General features: G+C 39.9%; 1 protein-coding gene across 1 annotated transcript in view; it reads right to left on the bottom strand.

Annotated features, from left to right (window-relative positions):
- KCTD16 (potassium channel tetramerization domain containing 16) overlaps positions 1–14,148 on the bottom strand; it is a 259,111-nt gene extending 244,963 nt beyond the window's left edge. Inside the window, exons 1-2 of the mRNA XM_007077946.3 lie at positions 14,043–14,148; positions 12,495–13,673 (exon numbers count right to left, since the gene is read on the bottom strand). Of these exons, the coding sequence (XP_007078008.1) occupies positions 12,495–13,326 (832 nt within the window). The 5' untranslated portion in view covers positions 13,327–13,673; positions 14,043–14,148. The remainder of the gene's footprint in view (positions 1–12,494; positions 13,674–14,042) is intronic.
- Positions 14,149–25,585: the final 11,437 nt, after the last annotated feature.

Here is a 25,585-nt window from a genome sequence, read left to right as displayed (position 1 = left end):
TTCCTTTAAGTTCATGAAGTGTGTGTAGTAATAGTCCAATGTGAAACCAGTGGGTAGCAGCTTAACTTTCGCTGTGATAGTGAGCAGGATCAGTCCTAATGAATCCATATTCCCTTAGTTTCTTCTTCTAGGTCCAAACACATCTGTTTGTAAGATGAATTAAAAGAGCCTAGAGATGGACATGGCTACCGAGGAGCCAAGCTAATAAGATGGTATGACCCTGGCTTAATCCTCACAACACTGTCAACAGAGAAGTTTCCTTGTTCCCCTTTTATAGATAAGTGCTCTGAGGTGTCAAGAGGGTAAGACATTTGCCCAAAGATGCCCTGCTAGAAAGTGACAGAACTAAGATTTTTATCTGGATAGATCTTAATGCTGACAGTTTTTCAACCACATACTCACAGTGTCTTATAGAATGCACCTGTGGTTAAAAGTAAATGTCAAGTTAAACTGGAAGCAAATTTCATTCACTTTATACTTCACATTTTCTTTATTTAAAAATGTAGTGTTATGAATTTATTCATTAATTCAGCAAATGCTTATGATCACCTCCTATGTGTTCACACTGTGGTAGTTACTGAAATTGAGCCATGCATGAGATTGACAAAGTAAGTCAGCAATCCTGAGTTAAAGTTAAAATAATAATGATGGCATTTATCATTACAAAAAGACACTGTAGACATAATTATAAAGTACCTTTAAAGTCAATTGCTAGTCCTCTGAGGCTATCATCTGGCTTTGGATTTTGCACATACACTTTTGTAAGACAAAGGGTTGAATGGAAAAGAGAATTGAAGAGTGTTTTTATGATAGTGGTTCCTGGACTGACTAAAATCACTCACACAGTGATCTCTGGAAAAAATCTAATGAGATTTTTCTGATGAGAATGGAAATGATTGCTGGTGATCTTAAGGTTCTGTGAAGCCATCCTAGGATGTAATTTTTATGACTCCATCAGCCAGCTAGTATCTTAAAGTCAACAAATGCATTAAAGATTTAAGCATTTTCTCCTCTTCAAGCATTAAAATAAGCCCTGGTTTAATTTCCTGACACTCCAAGTTCAGATTAGGAGCTCCTTCTCTATTTTCATATCAATCTACACTTCCCTATCACACTAGATCGAAATTGCCCATTTACTAGTCTACTCTCTCCCTAAACCATATGCTCTATGAAAGCATTGACCATATGCTTCTTATTTACAGGCGAATCCCTGGAACTGCATGAAGTCTCTGGTGCATAGTAGGTGTTCAATAAATATTTATGGAATAATTATAAGGGCCAATCATTGCAGAGATGTCTAAGACCCTAACATACACAAAAGCAAAGGGCATAGCAAGGTCACAGTGCTTGGCATTTACTCACATAGACAGAAGACAGAGAACAGAATTTTATATAAGTAACTTGGAGCTAGATCTAAATCTGCCTATTAGTGAAGACCCTTCTGATGAATGGATGTCAAGATCTGTTAGAAAAAAAGATCATGGTTCACTATATGCCTTGTCTGTATGGAAGGATGCAGACGAAAGAAGGTTTGAAGGGCCGGCAGTTTCCAATCAATGAGGCTTGTGCACGTTGTGAATCACTTCCCTGGCACATTGTGGAAAAGTACTAGAAAATCATTAGCATGAGGACTTTGTGAATGAAGTTATCAATTTTTTTTTGCCTACAGATATGATATTTTCTATCCATCTCAACTGGACAATCCTACCAAAACAAAAGTACTTGATATAAAACAGTCCCTTAGTAAGTGTGAAGCCATCAGATCTTTTCAAACAAATATTTTACATTATTGAGCATTCAATATGGGCCTTTATAATGTTGAAAGTATCACACATTATATCATTAGTCATTACTGCTCCATGCCACAGGGTTATCTTATCCAGAAAAGCCAAGCAAAACTGCTCATTTTCTAATGCATACTTTTCTTACACAAATCAAAATTGACAGTTTTCTGTTTCATTGCAGCTTAGCAAGTTGTAAGGCTCCACACAGGTACCCCTCTATTTAAAGAAACAAAGATATTTCACCTCACTGGCTACAAAGCAAATTAATGAGAACTGAATCCTATTTTCCATTTTCATTCCAGTGCAAATTTGCAAGCACAATGCCCACAGGAAAGTTTTTCTACCTGACATAACTGAATACTTATGCTGTAAGACAATGAGCCATGATTCCCAAACAGTGTTTGTTGTGCTTTGTATCATAGGCCAGCTCTCCTTGTGATTAGGGGGTTTTCAGAACTGTAACGCTTCCCCAGGTCTCAAGTCTCCCCGTGGTTTTAATTGTATGCTTCTGCAACTCTAACATCTGTACACCCCTTGCTCTTATCCCAGTCCCTAGAAAGTCTCTGCTGCTCCAGGATCCCCTTTACAGGAAAGTCACCATTACTAGAGCCCACCTCCCCTTTTCTCTATTTCACTGCCCAGTACTGTTGACCTGGACAGTCTACAATATTGTCTAAAACACAATATGCAACAACCTCAAGGCATCTATTTTTGTTTTAAGTTTATTTATTTATTTTTGAGAAAGAGAGCAGGGGAGAGGGAGGGAGAGAATCCCAAGCAGGTTCCATACTCTCAGCACAGAGCCCCATACGGGGCTCAATTCTACGAACCATGAGATCATGACCTGTGCCGAAATCCAGAGACGGACGCTTAAATGACTGAGCCACCCTGGTGCCCCAAAACCCAAGGCATCTTATGTGAGCCATCAAGTTGTGTATAATGGGTTGCCTTCTATTTTCATCAATGGAAGTAATTCACAGTCGTTTTATATTAAATACACTCAGAATAAAAGATCAGTATAAATTGGGGTGGGAAAATGGTATGAATTTTCTACTTTGGAATGTGACTGATGAATGAAAGTGGAAAGTATCAATTTCTTCCCATGAGCAGGTCACACGGTTACAGCCCTGCATTAATGCTCTGATTTCTTTTTAATGCCACACAGCTCAGCTACTCAGTGTGGAGCGAAATGTCTGGTTTTCTTTTTTTGGAGCAATTTGAATGATCCTATTGTCAGTGGAATGCTCAATAACCATTTTCTGTCACCATGAAGGAGAATATTCTCTAGGTTGAGATTCATAAAAGGTTTTTCTAATTCTGCAGTGACTGAAGATATAATTTAAGTCGTATTCTTAAATTTCATTTCTGCCTCATATCAGCCTAGGTTCTGAAAAGCCACAAGTTGAAAACAAAGTGGAGGGAAAGGCACTATTAATGACTCCCATGATGGAATAGCCAGGGGAAGAAAAGAGTTACTAGAATTTGAAGGCTTTTGGGGTATTTCCTTTTATACATATTCAGATTCAAGTAAAATGCACAGTTTGAATCTCCTTTTTAAAAATATTTGTGGATGTGTTTGTTTGATTGTTTCAAAATGCATAGAATCAACATGCTGGGCAAAGTGTCCAAGGGGAGTATCAGAAAGAATCAGGTGGTTTATTTAAAGAAAGCAACTGTGTCTCCTCCGTCCAGTATTTCTAGCCATCCTGGAATTACTAACACTTTCACAGCACTGACCGGGTGCCAGGCACTGTCATAAGCGCTTTATATATAGCAATCCATTCGATTCTATGAGTCAGGAACTGTCTTTACCTCCATTTTACAGGTGAGGAAAATGAAGCACAGAAGTAAAATAATTTTCCAGGGATCCCAATAGCTAGGGGTTCAACCTCGAGCAGTCTGGACCTCAAAACCGAGGCCCTTAATTACCATGTTCTGCTGCCTAGGAAGGCAGGGAGGAGGAAATGGAATACCTTAGTGGTAAGAGAATTAAGAAGACAACCTGTTGGTCTCATAACATTCTTTGCATTCTGGTACAGTTCTCTTCCTACTGGAGCTACTTTCTCTATTTTGAAGCACTTTTTTGAATCTCGAGTCCCTCCTAGGTTGTTCCTTAAACCATGGCCACACCCCACCTTCAATTTGCTCCTGCTTGGGTGAACCAACTAAAAGGAGACCACAGCCTTTGCTGCTGCTAAGTGTTTTTCTCAGTCCCTTTGAGCTAGCATCTCAGTGGGTGCAGGTGCTAAGAGCAAATCTTTTGGTAAGATTTCCAATTTGTATGTAAAGTGCTTATCTGAGTGCCCAAAGCACTTAGAGGAAGTTTGGAAATGCTGTTGTTATTATTTAAAGTATCATCACTCCATCGCTGTTCTTTAGTTGTTCTGTAAAGAGATAATGTAATGGTATATGCAAACAGTGGCATCAGGGACCATAATAGAACTCTGTAGGGGGCATCTATTTCTCATTCTTCTGAAAAATATTTGTGGAGGACCTACATTTAGTCCAGATACTGTGCCAGGTATTGTGACGAACATGACAGATACAATTCCTATCTTCATAAAGTTTACAGGTAATGTTAAAGACACCATTAAATAATCAATTATAATACAATATTATGTGTGCCACAGTAAAGGAGAATAAGGTCCTCGGGTCAAAGGTAAGGGATCCCCAATCCAGATACGATAGACTAGGAAAGACTTCCCAGAAAAGATAATCTCTAGATTGGGACCTGAAGATGTAGTTCATCAAAGCAGATGGAGGCAGAATTCCAGGCATAGAGAACATCACATACAAAACCAAGCAAGTATATAACAGCATTCAGGAACTTAAAGAAATCAAGTATAGCTGATATTAAAAATGCAAAGGGCAGGATGGCAACAGAAGATTCTGAGGAAGGAAACAATGGTCATTTCATAAAGAGATGTGATTCCTGGTAAGGAGTTTGCATTTAACTTATAAGAGCAGTTGTAAGGCAATGAAGAACTTTAAGCAGGAATGACATGGTCAAACTCACATTTCAGAAATCTCACCATTTTTGCAGCAGGGAGAAGAGATCCAAAGGGGATTACACTGAATTTGAGGTAGGGAGGAAAATTTAAGTTTCTTTGTAGTAGTCTAGAAAAGTGTTGGGAGAGGTGATCAAGGGGACATAGCCACTGGTTGACACATGAGCTGGACCCAGGCAAATTAGAAGCTCCTCCACCCCTCCCCTGTCCTTGGAATGTGCTTTCTGCTGGCCTTCCCTGCTCCCAGAAGGTGCTCCAAGGACACAGGCTTGAGGTAGTGATATGGTGTTGAGACCATCTGGATGGTTTATGTCACTGAATCCCATTAAGGCCTCTTTATAAACTTTTAAGATTTGGTAGATGGATGCAGAAATCTATTCATTTTGGGGAGCCTGGGTGGCTCAGTCGAGTAAGCATCTGACTCTTGATTTCTGCTAAGGTCATGATATCACGATGTGTGAGATCTAGCCCCATATCAGGCTCCCCATGTCAGCCCCATAACAGTGTTTCATCTCACTCGGAAGCTCCCAGGTTTAAGAAGCAACAAAAAGCAGTGCTGGTGGTCTGGACCAGGGTAGCATCGGTGGTGATAGAAAGAAATGGATGGACTTGAGCGAGATGAAGAAGAACCAATGGGACTTGCCATATGCTGGGAAGAAGGAAGAGTCAGGGATGCCACCCAGGCTTCATTCTCCCCTGGGAGAATGAGTAACTAATGATGCCAATTACTATGATAAGGAACACAAGAAGAGAACAGGTTTGGGGGAATACAAATGATGAGTTCAAGTGGAGTTCAATACAGTTGAAAGAATCCAGGAATATAAAATGTGAATAGCCAGGAGAGGAACTTTCTCACCCAAAATGATTCCTCTTCCCAGTCTATGGGACCCACTGTACATCTCAGTAAGCTCATTGCACCCATGATATTAGCCCATTTTAATGATAAAAACAATAATGGAATATTAAATAGTTCTTAAATTACTAGAAAGAAAAATAAGGGTTTATTTTACTGCCTTCTAAAGCAAATTAAAAATTAAAAATGGACTTGCCTTGGGTGAAATAAAGGGGATTAAGAGTATACTTATTATGATGAGCACTGAGTAATGTATTAAACTGTTGAATCATTACGTTGTAAACTTGAAACTAATGTAATACTGTATGTTAATTACACTTCAATAATTTAAAAAATGGACTTGCCATCATTTATTAAGATTTCTTGATGGAAATACTGAACTTGAATCTGAATTCTAGTCTCTAGAAACTAGAATCTAGAGTCCAGATCTAATGAATTCACAGAAAATGTAAGGTTCAGAAAAAAAAAAGTTTTAATGAAATCACAAAGATCATATAGATGTATAAGTAAAACCAGAATGCTGGATATTGAACATGGCAAGTAATTTGCTTTCTTCAAACAAACAGAAAGGAAGGGAAGGAGGGAGGGAAGAAGGAACTAGGAAGGAAGGAAGGAAGGAAGGAAGGAAGGAAGGAAGGAAGGAAGGAAGGGAAGAAGGGAGGAAGGGAGGAAGGGAGGAAGGGGAGATTAAAAGAGATTTAAGGGGTACCTGGGTGGCTTAGTCATTTAAGCTTCTGACTCTTAATTTTGGCTCAGGTCATGAGATCAAGCCCCACATCAGTGGGGCTGGAGCCTGCTTAAGATTCTCTTTATCTCCCTCTCTCTCACTTTCTCACTCTCACGCTCTCTCTCTCTCAAAAAAAAAAAAATTTAATATATACATTTTGCTACTTTGTTGCATATGGTTTAAATACAGGGTTTTTTTTTTTAATTTTAAATGAAAAAAGAAGTAGCAAAGACAATAGACCTTATCTGAATCTTGACTCAAGAAGCCAACTTTAAAAAATATTGTAACAGAATTAAAGAAGTGTTAACATCAATTAGATATTAGATGATATTAAAGAATTACTAATTTTATCTGTGATAACAGTATTGTGTTATATTTTATTTTCATTTTATTTTAGAAACATACAGTATTGTATTTGTGGATGAATGAAATGATTGATGTCTGAAATTTACTTCAAAATAACACAGTGCAGACAGAAGGGAAAGTAGGTATGAATATCTATAATACAAGATTGCTCTTGTAATGTTAATTGTAATTATTGGAACTTGGTGTCTACATTTGGATGCATCTGAAAATTTCTGCGTGAAGTTTTTTTAACTGACTTGCCAAGAAATACAGCATTTGAGGAAAGCCATAGCAAAGAACAAAGAACAAGAACAATAGTTATGATGCAGAAACTGAGCGTCCATGTGTCCATTTCTGAAGAACTTTCTTCTGTATATTGGATGCATACTCTCTCCATTATTCATGTTGGAGGTGTTCCAAATGGCACATTCTCAGCTATTTCCATTTCTAATTTCTTTGATACAATGTTAACCTCATTAGGCTGTCAGGAACATATTTGGTCTTCTCTTTCCATTTACATATATATATATATATATATATATATATATATATATATATATATAATATTTATAAATATATATAATAAATATTTATCTATTTATAAATATTATATTTATATATAAATATATAAAATAAATATAATATTTATAAATATACATATAATATATACATATTTTTTAACATGTTGAGACACTACTTAAGGGCAGTCTCAGAGACCTCCCCATTCTGCCCACATACCGACACTTCTTTTGCTGCCAAATTCATTCAGTGATGCTACAGACCTAGGAAGAAGGTACCTGAATTTGCACAAGGGGCTGGGCTCAAGTGACATATCTTGTTTGGCATGAAAGTGAAAATAGTGTAAGAAAATATTTTACTAGCATGCTTATATCACTGTTATATTGAGACCAATGCTCAGAGCACAGCACCTTAAAGAGATTTTTAAAAATTACATCCATACACCTACCCTTTGCCATCACTATTACCATTCCATATCTGCCCACACATGGGTCAACTTTGACTTCATGATAAAGCCTTATATTTAAATTGTGCTATATTTTTAAGTTATACATTAAAAAGCCTCATGCCTTAAGAGCACTCTCTTCAAGATGCAAAGTCACCTGATCTACAACTATCAAAGGGTTTCTTGTGTACCAAAACCCCTGAGAAAAGTAACACCTTACCCTAGAAGTATTCTAAATACATGGCAGAAGAGAATTTTTACTGACAATGGAGAGAAATAACTTGAAAGCAGGAATGACTAAAACAGGACCAAAAGAGAGTATCTAAGCTGGAGAAGACAGTGAAACAACACAGAAAGAGGAGAGGTAGGTGGTAGTAAAGACCAATCCTTCACAGTTTTGACTACATTGCTCTGTCACTTCGTTTTGAACGTGACAACATCATATCTCTCTGGGCAATAGAACAAAAGTTATCATTGGTATCTTTTGAGTAACCAGTAGAAAAAAAGCTAGAATAATTTCAGGATAGATGCATTGCTACCTGTTAAGAATAAACCCTCGTACTGAAGCTTTCCAAAGTCAATGTTGGGTAAATTATTCACGGTGGCCACAACCACATATGTCTTCCCAATACAAGGTCATACAGTTGAATTCTGAGTAATCACTTTCTGATTGACTTTTCTCCAATACCCCGTCTCAGTCAACAGCCCTAAAGTTCTATGTGCTGTGAAAATTTTACAAAAGGAAAGCTCATTTAAAGTGGAATCCAGATCCCAGAATGGAAAGCTCTCACACCTAAACACTTGTCATCAATTGCAGACCCAACAGGAAGAGATGGACCTTGCAAGTCCATACTGTTTTACTATCCTGCAGAGGAAAGAAACGTTTTCTACTCTCCCTGGCAAAAGCCCCAGCCAATAAGAGATTGTCACAAATTAGCCAATGACAAGCCATTATACTGAGAACCCCTAGTTTACTCCAATGGGTTTTTTGTTTGTAACGGCCCTTCTCAAATGCCCACCCCCACCCCTCTCTTCTATAAAAGATAATTTTTCTTCTTTGTTCTTGAGTTTGCCTATGGTTTTGCCATAGCTTGCTTGTCCTGAATTGCAATTCTCTGTTATTCCTGAATAAACCCATTGTTGCTGGTAAAATAACTGCCAGCTTCATTTTTAAGATTAACAGTACATAAAGCCATTTAGAGAGTTTTGTGGAAACGACCCTTTAAATTTAAGGAAAAAAAGTAAAGAGATGAAAGATTAAAACACACTGACAAGCAGCAATTTGTTGAAAAGGTGATGAGTTGATGTCTCTACTATAATTCACAGACCTCAGAGTGAACGTTTTTGAAGTAGCATCCTATGAATTAAACTCCCTACTTGTCATGTTATCAGTTTTATTAGAGGCAAATTCCTTTGAATTTGAGTGTTTCAGGCATTTATCTGAAGGAACTCACTCATGAGTAGGATTTTAAAAATTGTTTATAGTTCTCTCCAACCGACAACAATCTTCTGACTCTTGGGCATTGGAAGATGGCCTAACTAAAAGGTTCATTTATTTTTCTGCACCTGTGATTTCATTTCTAAGTGGTGTGAAGAGCTCCTGAATCTCTGGTTCAAAATCAGGACTTTTCTTTTCCAAATTACTGAGCTCCCATTACATTTACAGGTGAGTCAAAAAGGCATTCTCTGTGTTATTGCCTTCTATGTAATGCTTGAAGAGAAAAGAGAGGTAATTATTTACCTAGTGGGGTGGGAGAGAAGGAAAGCTACCTTATCACTGTTTTAAAACAAAGGACATATCTATAATGCTTTGTGACGGAATCCTAGCTAGACATTTCTTTTCTGTGCTCTTACATCAATCATACTTTCCTAGTTGGGGATAAATGAATCATAATCCATAGCATCTCACGTATCATATTTTGGTGTGTAAGCAATGTAGACAAACACATTTCTTACCACCTTCTTCAACACATACAAACACCTATTGACTTTAATTGTTCATAGTTCTCCATTAACTGAACACTCAGTCTACCTGATGTTGACCATCAATTCTAGGTCTACATTAAGATTAAATAAGACAAGAATCTAACCTGTTAATAATTGACAGGGATATTTTGGTCTTTCAATTTCCCCTTGGAAAACTTGTAAGAAAATAGGGCAAACAGGGAAAGAAAGGGTTCTCCCCCATGACTGTCAGCCAACATATGAAATGTATTCATTTCTCACTGTTCACTTTTTATTGTGTTATGGAACCAGGAAGAATGACTTTGTATTATCCCTGGGTTATTAGAAGTGTCTGATTGTTTGGAGTTAATTCTTTGGATCTAAGGAGTTTGTGTATACAATACAATTTTTTTAAAACCCAGGAGCATGTTGAGTTTCTCTCAAAGAGCATCTTTTTTTGTTTGCTGTTTGGCTGATTGATTTTTTTGGGTTTTTTTAAGGATGTGGAGGTGCTCCTGGGGACACATGCTGCCCCTTTCAGTCTCTCAGGTGGTGGTTCCAAGTGCTCTGCTCACACAGGGCACACCAGAGCTACGTGCTGGGCAGTGCTAGGCAGGGCTAAGCAGCACTAGGCAGGGCTGGGCAGGGCTAATGCTGGATGAAGAGCATCTTTGCATAGTCAACTTCCTGCTTTAGAGCACCTCCCATAGTTTCAGCCCATTAACCCAAGCACAACAGCTTGATGAATTAATGCTTATATAGGCACAGTTGGCAGCTTCTAATTAAATAATTATGGTTAAGCGTCTGCACAGAAGCTGTTATGCACCCTAGAAAGCCAGCTGTCAGTTTTATTGGTCCTAAGACAGAGGAAGAGTTAATACTTAGCTCTGGATGTTACATACAAAGGGAAGTATATCATATATGATATATACGCTGTGCAATATGAAGTTGCATTGTGCTTGTGCTAGCCTGTCCATTAGTGATGAAGAGCAAACTGCTCCTCAGCAACCTCTCAGAAACCCAACAAAGAAGGAAGCAATTATATGATCAGCAGAGCAGAACCTGTTCAGAGCAATTTACAGAGGACATAGTGTTAGACGGATGAGTCTTTGATGAACACCCAAATGTCACTGAGCTAGCAGGCAAATACATTTCTGGGTTTTGTTTAGATGAGCAAGTGATAGAAATCTAATGTGGTCTTTTTTGAGATGGTTATGGTGGGTGTGTTTTCATTTACTTGCCTAAAGCTTCTTAAGATGCTGTTTTCAAATATTAGAAATTGGAGAACAAAGTAAATATCACAAACCTAGATTTGAACTCTTTCTACGATGCATTTTTCCAAAAAGTTAGGAAGAGATATTTGTTCTATAGAATTACGGATAATGTCAGATTCCTTTATAGAAGGCTAAAAAGCTAGAGTCTTATCTCAACACCCATGGGGTGGTATCTGGTGACTAAGCTCCATCATAGAGGAAGATATAGATTATAGATAAAGGCCATTGATAGGTTTGTTGGACCAAATAATGCTTGTTATTACACATCAATATGTTTTTGAACTGATAGCTGATTTCATTTTTCTCCACAGGCTGTCCTTTCCACACAATCCGTGTGTCCTCACTTCTAAAAATCAAATGTGCCATAACCCAGCACAGAACAACTCAGCTTGCCACTAGCCTCTTTAACCAGGGTTCCCAGAACCATCTCCACATGAATAAACACAACTGTAGGCAAAAATCAGTCCAGGACATTCAGTCATACTTTTATGTTTAAAAAAGAAATAGACATTTTAATCCCCCAAATTTATGGATTTACCTTAAAATAAGAGGAAACTGAATTTTAAGGTGGAAACATTTCTTATGGAATTCTCTTCACCCAACCCCCAGGCCTTGTTAAAAATCAACTGTTAAATCAAGCACTAAACTTTACAGACTGATTTACTGTTCACCCTCCAGAGATCAAGGCTTAAAGTTTATTTAGAACAATGCCATTTCATAAAACAAAGCAATCTGTACCTTATGTCATCATTTAAGCAAATGGACTGACCTCTAAGTGCTTATTTAAAATGCTTCAGAACAACTGCTTCCATTCCTTTTACCCCCTCCCATTTCCTTTCATGTCAGTAATTCTATCATCTCAGCTGTCTGGAGATACTTGCTTGTGATTGACAATTCTCAAAGATCTAGTTCCTTTTAGACGGATCTTAGACAAAGTTCAGTACAATGAAGTCTGCAGTGCAACTCAAGTCTCAGTACAAAATGCTAAAGAATCAGATAGATTTGTAAAGCCTATAAAAGCAAGTTTCAGACTTGGTGGGGCAGATAGGGGGTCTTTTTATCAGTCTATACTGCCATCTATCTAAGCAAGACCACATCATTTGGTATTAAATCCATTTGTGTTTTCAAAGCCCCTAAAGGAAAGCAAGTCTCCAGCAACTGGCTTTACAGATCCCAAAGTTCCGATAAAAGAATGGACAGCACCACCACATTCACTCTGAGTCTGCCAGTCTCCTGTGGACCAACAGCCAAGTTCTAACCATCATCTTATCCTCACAACTCGATATCTGGCAAACAGACATACATGTCTGCTTTCATTCCCCATATCACCTAAACCAGTATCATTTGCATCTTGTGATTTCTGAGGCCTCTGAATATTCTGTGATGTCATTGATAAAACAGATGAGAATTGCTTAGATAGACATGAGACCCAAATTATAGCCTCTAGTATTCTAGCTATACCTCAGGAGTTTAAAAACAAAAACAGACAAACAAAACCCAGAGTATTCCTTAGACACTGACTGAATGTGCAAACAACAAACATCTGTAGAGAGAATTGATACAGATGAAAAATAGAAAGAACCCTTTGTACTTACGGTAGAAGACATACTCAGTGTAGCTTGACCAGATCTTGTCATCTGTATATTGGTTGACAAAAGATGCTGTCACTGAGGAGTTACAGGCCACCATGTGGAATCCACACTCTGACAACATATCAAAAGCCCTTTCCAGATGCTTGAATTTGAGATAAAATCTGGAGGTGTATCTTTCTGGGGCTCGGTCAGGGTCTCTGCTCTCATTCAAAGTTTCTCCAAAGACTTCTTTTGCCAAAGAAATCCTTCCACAAACCAAAATCCGAGGAACTCTACGAAACTTGGCATCTGCCTGCCCCTCTCTGCCCATGGTGCAGGACCCCCTGTAGCCCACAGTAATGAAGCCCCACTTGCGGTCTGCAGGGAGCACTGAGGAAGGAGGGCAGATTCTCGTGTCGCTTCCTTGGGAGGCATCTTCAAAGTCACTATGGCAGAATTCGTCCGGGCTTTGCTTGATCTCATCAGGGGTCAGGAGTTTGACCAAGTCTGGGAGCTGGAAATACTCAGCTTCCCTTTTCAGTCTTCCCCTTTCTGGAAAGTGATCAGGCAGGACCACCTGCCTGTCCCTGAGATAGTCCAGAATATAACGGAACAAGAATCCATCTCTGTCAATGAAAAACCTTCCTTTGGAGTCCTTGGCTAGATCGTTAGCCGTGTCTCTCTTTGGGGAAAACATTTTCCACAGGAAGGAATGAGGGATGCTTATTAATGTGGAATGGCGGGTGAAATAAACTTGACCGCCAACATTCAGCTCCACGACCTCAGGGAAGGAGTTGGGAACTGCAGCCCCTTGTTCTCGAGGATAATAACGACTACAGTTTCCACTCAAAGCCATTGTCCCTGTCTTCTTTTGCTTCTCCTATTTTGATTTGAAGGCGCAATCCAATGGAGTCACAGCCTTATCCTTTGCATCAACTTGTCAAAGAGGGAGAAGGATGTTAACTTCTTAAAAATGACCTTCTCTCTTGCCCCAGTTTTTTCCCCAAGCAAGCAAAATTTAGAAGAGTCCACAGGTGAAGTGATGCTGCAAAAGTAGTTTAAACCCTGGCTGGTGGTGAGCTATTACTTCATAGAATATAATCAACTCATCTCCATCCGATCTGCCCCAAGCTCAGATGTGGAGCATCTGCCCCAAGCTCAGTAGGCAAGGCAGGCCAAGTCCCCAGTTACTCAGAGGTCCGTCTGAAGGAAAAGAGAGAAAATTATTTCCTCAAACCCAGCATGAGTCAGAAAAAGAGACACCGCTGGAGAGAGGAGAGGGAGGGAGAGGGAGGGAGGGAATAAGGGAGGGAGGAAGGGAGGGAGGGAGGGAGAGATTATTTGACATAAGCAGCCCTGGAACTACTGATTTCAGCCATTCAACTAAATCATGGTTTCTCACAAGCTATTTTGTGTCTACATGTTTATTCATATGCCTCTGTCCCCAGCAATCATCATTAAAAATCTTTCTATTTGTATTTCTGCCTTAAAAAGGGATACAAGATTTTCAACTTCTAAAAGGGGATTTTTCCTCCCTGCTGATCAGGAAAAGCAAGAAGTCTCAGAACTTACCTTAGTGCTGAAAACCCAGCTCCTGTGAAGAAATACCCATTTGCAAAGCAGTCAGAATCCACAGCCACCATCTGGAGCTTGTCAAATCCCGAAGAGGTAAAGGATAGAGGTATCAATGAAAAGTGCAGGAGAGATGTGCTCTTAGAAAATAATATTTTTGTATATATATAAATATTTATATAAATGTATATCTGTATGTATGTATATAGGTATGTATTCACTCCCAATCCCAAGTTGAAACAAGTCACAAAAAAGTTAAAGCGTGATGAGAGGTGGTTGGGTTGAAGAAGCGAGGCAGAGAAAAATATCCAGACAAAGCTTCTCCAGTGGGGGGGGGGGGGGGGGGGAAAGGTGGGGGAGAACCTTTAGAAAGAATCCTTAAAACAAAAGAAGAGTTGCAAAAGGTACTGGGACTTAGAAGCCTTTCAGAAAGCCCAGAAACAGAAAGACAGATATGCCTTGCTGGGGTCCCAGGTAGCCACCCCACCTGCCAGGCAAGGGCAAAGGGACTCCCATGTTCGCAGGCAGGTGGGAGGCGCTGGGAACCTCCGCGAGCCGCTCGGCCCGGCCGCCGCAGCGCTGAGGGGCCGCGGGGGGCTCAAGCTCGGGCTTCTCCGGCTGGCGGCGGAGCTGGGTGGTTCCACAGTTCCCAGTGCAGTTCGGATGCTGTTGTTTCAGCAGTGCAGGCAAGATACCATCCAGGGAAATGACTATTACATCATCTTAAAGGAATAGGGCTTGGAGAAAGCGGAGGAAGCTCCGAGTCACGTCGTCCTCGGTGACAGGTCGCCAGGACTGCACGGGGACGCTGCGCACTGGCCACAGCACGCGACTCCCGAGCTCCAGGCTTGGGGCGGGGACGCGGGGACGCTGCGCCGCGGCGCCGCCGCGCAACCACTTCCCTGGGCGTCCTGTCCGCGAGTCTGGAGTTTGCAAGGGCCTTCGCTTTTCCTTTTCTTCCCGCCTTTACACCTCCACCGCCACCACCATTCCCCAGAAATAAGCCCCCCAACCCAGCGGTGACATAAACACAAGTGATTATGCATTTGGAAATCCACAAACAAATCTGCACATGCACTGAATTTTTGCTGAAGGACAAATTTCCCCTCTAAAAGCTTTTTTTTTTTTAAAGAAAAAAACCACACCAAATGAACCCCAATAATCAAGGTACAAAGTGGCTTTTCTTTAAAATCAAAGGGGATTAAACCATGTCCTCATTCAGATGCCCTCTTTTTTTCCCTCTTCTCCATCCCTCTCCCCCCCCCCACACCTGCCCAGCATGAATAAATAAATACAATCTCTCTGGAATTATCCATGCTCTTTCCAAAGCATGCATGAGGCACTGATACCCTCAGAAAGCCCACAGTTTACATCAGTAAGTCATTATCTTCGCTTACCTGATAGAAATTGTTACCTGCAACCTTTTTCTGGGGCTGTTTCTTTACTAAGCATCTCTTCGGACGTCCCCAGCCCGCTCCCAACTCATCCCAAGAGGACTTCAGGGGAAGACACTCCCGGCTAAGAGACATTTTACTCAGGTCCCAGAGGGCTTCCTTAAGTGCATCATTATAGTTTCAGGAAGGCATTTCCAGGGCAACCTAATCCACTAACAAAGTGCTTCCAGTCGATCCCGCCAGTCAATAATGGCCCAGCCAACAGCTTACAGTAAGTCGGCCATTTCTCCTTTAAAATGCCAGTGTCTTAGGACTTACACTCCTAATCAGAATATAGCATTTCATCTATGAATAATATATGTGAGGCAAACTCCATCCCAAATAATTGCTACTTTAAAAAAATGAAAACCAAAAATGGAGATAAAAGTATGAATTAGATACATTTTAAGGGATCATGTGTTATTGCCAACTCTTGCCCTGAGAAGTAGCTTAAAGATAGACTCAACAGCAGGATAAATTAATTTCTAGTTTAACAATCTGTTCTTTCAATAAGTATCAGGTTACTGAACACATTCAGAGTGTTAGCTAACACTCCAACACCTGATTATATTTGACTTTTTTCCTTTAACTAATGTATTAACCTGTTCTGGCCTCAATCATTGGGATTTTAATGCTGGACCAATCAAGGAAATGTTTATTATTTGGTGCAATTGTATCGCCATCTAGTGTCTATAAACTATCAGTGCAGATCTGTAATTGACCACTTAACCTGAGCCAAAAGTTAGATTTTTTTATTTTAAAGTTTTTGTATTGGTTTAAGTATTATTAGACACACACTATTCACCATGATGACAGAATAAAAAGTTAGCTGCCAACAGAACAAGGAAAGAAATGAGTCTGAGTCTATGCTCACTAAGTACTGGGTTTGTCCTAGTTAAAAATAAGCAAATGCTTCATTTTATTTCTAACAGAATAGGCAATACACCATAACAACAACTTTGGAGATTGGGTATTAAAATATTCTGGGGACAGTTGGGCAGGAAGTGGGGAACAGGAATGAGAAAAACCATAGCCTTTTAAAGCTTAAAGGAACTTGAGGGGTGCCTGGGTGGCTCAGTCGGTTGGGCATCCAGCTTCGGCTCAGGTCGTGATCTCATGGTTTGTGGGTTTGAGCCCCGCGTTGGGCTCTGTACTGACAGCTCGGAGCCTGGAGCCTGCTTCCAATTCTGTGCCTCCTCCTCTCTCTGCCCCTCCTGTGCTCATGCTCTGTCTCTCTGTCTCTCCATAATAAATAAACATTAAAAAAAATTAAATCTCAAAAGAACTTGAGAAATAGGAATTACTATCTCAGAGATACGGAATCTGAGGACCAGAGAGGGAAAGAACTTCTGCAAGGTCACACAGCTGTAGAGTAGGGGGCGGGGAGGAAGGGTTAGACCACTGCCAATTCAGTACGACCAGTGTCCTTTTTTTAAGTGCACGTATTCTAGAATAGGGATAGAGTGGAAGCAAATAAAGGAAACAAGAATTTCAAGGGTACCCATTTGGGAAAAAAAATGGCAGGTCATTTTAAAGAGTTTTCAATATTCAGTTAAATTGTAAGTCCAAAAGATCTTACCATTTAAATAAGAGGATTCTGATTTTAAAAATTGAGGAGTTTTGTTCGTTTGTCTGGGTTTCAAAGGTTAGGCTATTTTTGAGACAAGTAGTTCTTAACCTCTTTTGGATAATGGACTGGCTGGAGAATCTTAAGAAATCTAGAAAATAAATAAACAAGACTAAAAGTTTGCATTCAATGTCAGGGGCAGAGCCTCTCAGAAAGGTCCGAATAAAAAGAGGAACCAGGAAGCAATGTGGGCAGAGACTTACATTCCCAGAACTCCTTGAATTTTGACAGTGAACCTTCTTTTTGAAATGAGATTACATACACACTCACACAGACACACTCTGAGGATTGAAAAAATAAAACATTCACCAGATAACCTTCACCTCATGACCCATATTGGACCACATCACCTGAGATGCACTCTGAATTCATATTGTTTAATAAATACTGTAAGTGTCCTGTGCTTTGCACAGTTGTATTGCTTTATATTTTGGGGCTCAAAATGTTAATTTATGATGTTAAACTGTTAGAAATACATGACTGTTTTGTTAACCCTCTTTAGGTATATTTACTTTTTAATCTACCTAGAGCCTCCAGAAATCAACAGTGCTTGGGTATCTCTCTCATCTTTTGAGAGGTCAGGGATTTGGTTCCAGATTGGCCTGAAGCCTATTCACCTGGGGTCTGCAGATCCTGGGTTAGCATCTTCTGATGAATACATTTTCTTGTTCCTTTAGGCTAGGGATGCAAACAAATGAGAAGTGAGATTAAGGAGATAACAGGCTTGAAGGAAACAAAGCAATACACCATATAGAGAGATTTAAATAGTGCTGGAGTAAGCGCCTGTGTCTCAGGGAGGCTGTCAGTGAGCCCAGCTGCTTGGTGCCTTAACAAGAGGCAAGAAGCCAAGTCTAGGCTGTAAGCGTATATCTGTCCTCCGTGTCAGCAGATAACACAGCTAGTGTTATTGTTCTCTTCTGGCAGCTCTCCCCTGAAACACTGTGGGATGCCACACTCGGCCCAAAGACCGAACACACAGCAACAGATTTCTCTTAGGGGAAGAGTAAGAAAGAATGTTTCATCCTGTTCTTTGTAATATTCAAGACTCTAGCACATCAAGATACACTATGGGTAAATTGAGGAGTTGATAAAATGTGTCTTAGCCTGTTTCCTGTTCCCTACCTTCACACACCCCCGTAGCTGAATGTTGAAGAGTATATTCTCAAAAGGACAATTTTAATCTTGGAATAATGTGTTCATTTCCCACATCCTTACCTTCTAACACATCCTTAAGTTTCTTCTCCCCTCAAGCAGAGATCAGTTTTATGCTGACTGTCTTTGTTACCAGGGAGGGAATGATCTCATAAACGTATACTGAAATGCTGTGCACTCATTGTGTAACGTGCCCCAAAGACTCCTGCATTATCACCATCATTATAATAGCTACTGGTTACAGAGTGCCAACCACCAAGAACTCACAACAGACATCATCCCTCTTCCAGCTCTGCCTGATGGCTGTGGGACATCGGACAAGAGGCTCAGTGTCTCGGAGCCAGGGTACAATGAAGATAAGAAGACCCACCTCCCCGGTGTGTTGTGCAGATGAAATACTATGATGCATGTAAGACCCCCTGCGCACTCTCTGGCCCTAGGCGTGTGCTTACTAAATACCAGTAGTGCCCCTGGTAGTGGCAGAAGCAACTGCATTTGTTGTTGTTAGACTCAAGTTGAGGCATAAATAAGTTACAAAAGATGCCCAAAGATTGAAATTCAGTTCTACTTCCAAAATCTTTGTTCTTCTCACGATGCAGGTGTAGGTAAGGATCATTGTTTGTTACACACATGTGTATTAATAATGAGGGGATTTCAGGATTTGCTGGGGGAGATGGGGTTGGCCAAACGGGGAGCTGAAAATAGTACCACAATGGTTAAAAATGAAAATGCCACTATCTTCTGCCATACGAGTTTACATTCGTGGTACCCTTTCATTCATGCCACATGGATTTAATAAGTGCCTATGTTGTGTCCAGCACAGTGCTGGGTACTCAAGATACAAAGTTGAATTCGAGAGAATCTCTGAGCTCAAACGCATACAACACACATTCATACTCAAAATCATACCAAGGAAGGCAAAGATTAAAAAGTCCTAGATTCTTGAGCACTGCTTCTTATTTGCAGAAAGATGCCTGCAGCTCTATTGAGCTTTGGGTGCTATATAGTTAAAATATGTTTTGGACAAACCACTTAACCTCAGGGTGGCTTCTGCTTCCTTGCCTACAAAATGAACCCATCTCCCTTTATAGGGATACTGTGACTGACAGCAAAGGGATGATGAAATACAGCCGCCAAATCTTCAGAGACATACCAGGCAGTAATTTGCTATGGAAGAAACAGAGGAAGAAGCAGCAAACAGCAATCTTGTTAACATAACACCTTGCAAGAATGAATTTGGATTAGATGAGCATAATCTTAAAGTTGAAAAGGGAAACCCTTGGCGGTTACCCACTGAAGCCTCCGGTCCACCTACAAGGTTTACATAACTGCAAATGTTCAGTCTAAGTCATTTCTCTTGGTCTCTCCTGAAAACATTCTTGAACTATACTCTCATAAAATACATATATGATAGCTAAAGCAGTTCATGTCACCATGATGCCTCTGAAAGGAAGTCTGTAGAATACAGTTCTTCCAAGGGAATGATCCTTTTAAGACCTGGGCTTTCAAAATTTTTTATGCTGATCTGAACAGAAAGTACTGCTATTCAAGTACGAAGGTGGCATTATTGACTATATTAGCAGGGTCTAAGGTTTTTTATATGTGCGTGTGACGCAGAAAAGATGGTACATATTTCTGTAGTAGGTGTGGACATGTGGCCACCTTGTAGGTTTCCCTTCAAAACTAGGAAGCTTTTCTGGGGCACATGGTCAAAGTTAGGAGTGCACAATTTGTCCATGGAGTTGAGTAAAGCCAACCCATACATATGTACTTTGAAACTGTGATCTCAGCAGTGTGGAATACAGACTTGGTGGGAGATGAGGGGGAAAATAGAACATAGCTGCCCAACTGCCAAGCAATTAATGCCAGCAAATACACAAGCAATATTTTAGAAACAGCTATAAAAAACAAAAGATGTCTACTCTCGCCTCTCCCTACAGTCCTTTTCCTAACAGTCTGCTTACCCATGCTGTATTATTTGCTGTATGATGCTTGTTACATATGTTTTATTACACTTGTCAGCTTAGTCCTTATTATGTTTGCTCTACATTATACAATATATCTCTTGGTAAAGGAGTAGAGTAATTTGTAGGCCAGTAACTGTCAACCTTTCATCTCCTACCTAGGAAACCCATTTTTCAAACCACTTCTCTGTCATCTTTCCAAAATACGCAGCAAGTGCAAGCAGTCAAAACAGAACGAACTTAGGTCTTAAGTTCAAAAACAGTTATTTAAAAAAATCAGTCAGAAATTGCAACAATATGTCACTGGTCTCTAGAATGCACTTTTATTTTTTTCTGAATAGTTTTATACATGCATAAATGGAATTTATTAACCCCCTGTGGCAACTTACAGGGAATAGAGCTTGAAAATCCTGGTTACAATGGAAAAGAGCAGGTGTTAGGATCAGGCAGATCCAGGTTTGAAAGAGGCACCTACCAGCTCTAGGATCATGAGCTAATTACTGTACCTCTCCCAAGATATTCTCCTTATGTATATATTAGAAATCAAGGGGCACCTGTGTGATTCAGTTGGTTAAGCATCCAACTTCAGCTTAGGTTGTGATCTCTTGGTTCATGGGTTCGGGCCCCACGTTGGGCTCTGTGCTAACAGCACAGAGCCTGGATCCCGCTTCAGATTCTGTGTCTCACTCTCTCTCTGCCCCTACCCTGATCACGCTCTGTCTCTCTCTCTTTCTCTCAAAAATAAACATTAAAAAAAAAGAAATAAAAATATGTACTTTACAGGATTGATGTAAGGATTAGAGATAATGTGCTGGAAGTGCTTGGAATATAGCAAATGTTTAATAAGTAATGGGCAGTGTGGTTATATTTATGTTTGGCTCAGTCACCTTCTCTGCCCCTCTTCCCTCCACTCCCTGTGCCTACCCCACGGGTCTGTGTGAATGAGTGGATGGAAGGATACCACATTAATCATTAACGCTGGTGATGTGACCAATGCATTTTCTGAAAGTCTGCTTCTTCCTTCAAGCAGGGGAACAGAAGAAAGGAAAGCGATACCTGAACTCTAAGCACATTTGTCCTTGGAGATGGACAATTAGTTCATTTAAAAAATACTCTCCTGCCTTCATAAGTGGCTACATTTTTCAAAGGATGATGAATGGAGGAAAGCAAATGAACAGGCTGGCTCATTCAAAATATCTCACATCATTTTACAGTGATTCAGCACAGACACTTTGGTGTAGGATTTGGTTTGTGGAAGGCATTTTTTACAACTAAATCCAAACATGTCATTCTCACAGGTTGAAATGAATCTTGCCAGTGGCATCTGCCCATGGGGCACAGCAGGAGGACAGAAAGACAAAGACCAACTAACAAATGTAAAGACTTAGTTCAAGGAACAATATTGAATTGTTTTATTAGAAGACTTGAAAAGTCAAAGCTGGGGGTTTCATGTATGCTCTGAAATACCTTTTGGTATCCAGAGCACTTCTTTCCTTGCTTTTTGAGTTGTTTGCAAGAAATCCATGGGGCAGAGATCATTTATCATTCATCTTGCTATCCCCCAACCAGTAGCACAGGAGATCATATTTTGAAGGTGCTCTCTATGTATTTGTTGAATTTAATTGCAGGAGCAAGAGTGTATCCTCAAGTTAGCCCAAGAAAATCATATGTTAAGAAGTCGGAAGGGTCATATTGGAACAAGCTGTTGGTTGGGAAAATACGGCAGCTGATTTTGGTTTATTTAACAACACACTGAGTTCTCCAGGCTAGGAGGGACCTTTTCATTTGGTCAAGTCCAGAGAAATAAACTAGCTGCAAAAAAAAAAACCAGCCTTTATGAATTCACCATTGCAAACGGATCATGCACAGACTCAGTGTGGAGTCAAACTGGAATGAAAAAAGAGCCATTAAAAGGAACACCCCAACAAGAAGAGTAAGAAATGACAAAGTTTCCAGTTTCAAATTTTTATTGATGCCAATTTCTTAAAATATCCATGTCTGTGTCTGTGGCCAAATACGCTAATAAAATTAACAAATACAACTGACTTTGACTACCAGACAACTTCTCATACATTATCTCTTTCAACTCCTGTAGCAATCTTGAACTGCTGGCATTGTAGGGAGAATTAAAAGAGGCTCCAAGAGGCTGAATTATTAACAGCGGGTCACACCAAACCTGCCTGATCACAACCCCCCCCTCCCCTTTTAACTACCCAGTCATATAGCTCCTTTTACTAAATATCTTCAATATATGCCCAATATTTGGATTTGGCATCGCACAGAACAACAACACATTCCTAGCACAGATTACCACTATATTGCAATCCTGGTTCCATGCCAGACACAGTGTAAGCGCTCCATAAGTATTTGTCCAAGGACTGTTAGGATTATGAAGTGAATGACTGAATACACAAATAATGAATAAATGGACAAACTACCAACTGGAACAAAAGTATCCAGAAATTCTAGCTGGATACAGCAAAAGCCTATCTTATGTGGTGTGTCTAATTTTCTTTACTTTGGAAATGTTGGTTCCAAATGGGAGAATGATTTCAGAGATGAAAAATAAAAAGTTTGTATCTCAGCATTTGAGAATTAGCCCTTCATGAATCCAAAAGAATGAGTAATACACATTTATGTGTTTATGTTGCAGAATTTAGAAGATTTTAGAAATAAGAAACTACTTTTGGGATAAGACTCTCCCCCAGAACAATAAAAAAAAAAAAAAAAAAAGCAAATGCATAGATCTAGAAAAGTATGATTTACTTTAAAAAAACAACTTGAAAAGATACCAGGCAACTCTAATACAGCCATTTTATGTGTCAGTCATTCTGCTTCCCTTCCAAAAATGTGTGTGGAGTGGAGTGTGGAGTTAAAAGACCCAGTAGTAGTTGACCTATACAGACACACATACTGGGCACACAAAATAAAGGGCTATGGCACACAATTCAAACACGAGTTGGGAAACATCACTCTTTGCCGTAGAATGCAGATTTGCACAGTTTCTGCCAAAGAAATTCTGCCAAAGAAATTGTATGTTACCTTTACAGACAATGATCTGAGCCTCAAGCACATCTCACCATTACCCTAGGGTCTCTCGAAATGACAGGCTGGTTTGCAATGTGTGGTTCCAATGGCTGCCAGAGGATATCAGGTAATTGTTTGAGATGGAGACAATATCATCTATCTTTCTGAGAAATATGGTTGCCATTCATCAGGAAAAAGAATGCCTATGAACAAATGGAGTGACACAAAAAAAGATTTATGTATCCGATAGAAACTGGATCCAATCTTGTGTGTCCTGACCAACCCTTTGAATTTTTCATATATGTAAATGAGGTTTTGAGAGTGGTTACATACATCTCTGTTGTTGAAGTGCCATCATAGTGGACACAGAGGCTAAGATTACCCCTAAATGGGATATCGGATAAAATAATAAATTAAGATGAAAAATTAGATAAAAGGGCCAGGGATGGAGAAGTGATGGAGTCCTTATTTTCACCAAAGAGAGAAAGCAAATGCACTCCTTATAGTGCCATTTTTCCCGTGGATACTTATGCCTATAAGTGTAAAGAAAGAAAGAAACTGCCCAATGAAAGTGACCAACAAATTCTAGGTTGAAAACCTCAGAGCTTCACAATAATAACCCCCTCCTCTCAAAAAAGTTCATCTGCAGAACCACTGGCTAATCAGAGCCAACAAAGAGTCCTTCCCCAGACACCAAATTAGTAACAACAGCTGAGGTTGAGGGAGTCCAACAAAAGAAGCTTTAAACTCCTTGAAAATCCCTCTCCTACTTCATGTCATTTATCTTCATCCATTTACTCAAGTATTTACATATATATTTGTACAAAGAACTATGTTAGACATTGTAGAAGAGGCGAAGATTCATCAGGCATGAGTCTTACCCTCCGCAAGCTGATAATCCAGCAGGGCAAAATAAAGGAAAACCCTGAAACTCCAATGTGGAGGCTGATTACTGCAGCATGGAGGAGGCGGTGATTGCTGTTGGAAAAAACTGCAAGAATTTCCATGAGAGAGGCATGGAGCGAACTAGAATGAAGCCATTTTTTTGAAACTCTAAGGAACATCATGCCTAGCACAAAGTGCCCATTAATAAATTATGGATGGGCTAAAGGAAGTGCCACTTTGCATTACTACACATTTATGGGATGCTCATTTAGAATGCATTTAGAACTGCCCCAAACTGGGCTGATTCATTAGAATCCTGATGATCTCAGAAATATTTTATATGCGGATATAAATGTATGCCCATTACAGCACTAGAACCTACAGCTAATTTATATTTGGTTCTCAGCCAATGAGGACTAAGAGCCATTTGTGGGGCCTTTCCCAATCATGTGCTTACTCCAGCAGGTCCCTCTTTCTGCCATTACTTTCATGCCAATGGACACTGGTTCAAGATGGCAGACAAAAAATATGCAAGTGATAGTGCTAAGAATTCTACAAGACATTGAGGAAGATCCTGGATGGCAGCAGGTAGGCCTCGCTGCAACAGCTCCCAGTGCCTCCAAGGAGATAGGCTAAGAAACCCAGAGCAGCAGACACAAGTTGCCTGGGAGAAATCCTCTGACGTTCTGCAGAGTAGCATAAGCCTCATGGCAGCCTGGAAAGATTGGCTAACAACAGTATTGAGGATAAAAAGAAGAGATGTTAGGCCAGAGGCATAGCGCAACTTCGGGAGACTTGAAGAGAAAGAAGGGTAATTGCCAAAGTATGACAACAGCTGCATATCTCCATTCTATCATGCCATAATAATCACATAGAGCACCAATTTAACTAACATGACCATTTCCAAGAGCAGGTTTCCACAATAAACGGGATATGCCTGTAGTTAAAACTCGGGGGTGGAGGTGGAGGAAGATTCAAAACACTAATTTCTATTTCAGATACCCCAAGAGCCCTGTAATTAAGGACATCCTAAGGGTTTGGAAAAGTAGACTGTCTGTAAGCAATGGCAGTTCTTTAAGGCAATTGTGTAACACAGAGGAGATCTAATAAAAGAATGAGTTACTTTTGTTCAGCACAAAAGGACAACCTCAGAGTAATTTTGGCTACCATTCACTACTATAAAAAAAAGTTCGCCTGACGTATTAACCTAATATTCACAACTTTGGGACGGAAAGGGAAAGAAACTTACAAAGGAATATGGCAACAAAATTTAAGCACTAAAAACAATTATTTCCTACATAGGGAAGCATTAGAGCCTCGTGGTTAAAAGTGTGGGCTTTGGGATCAGGCCATTCTGGAATCGCATCCCACCTCCATCATTTAACAGTTGGGAAAATTACATTACCTCTCGAGCCACAGTTTTCTCATCTGTAAGATGGGTAATAATTGTCATTC

This window comes from Panthera tigris, chromosome A1 (genome assembly GCF_018350195.1).
Source record: "Panthera tigris isolate Pti1 chromosome A1, P.tigris_Pti1_mat1.1, whole genome shotgun sequence".
Classification (NCBI taxonomy): domain Eukaryota; kingdom Metazoa; phylum Chordata; class Mammalia; order Carnivora; family Felidae; genus Panthera; species Panthera tigris.
The sequence above is the reverse complement of the archived record's forward strand: the minus strand, read 5'-3'. Positions and strand labels throughout refer to the sequence as shown.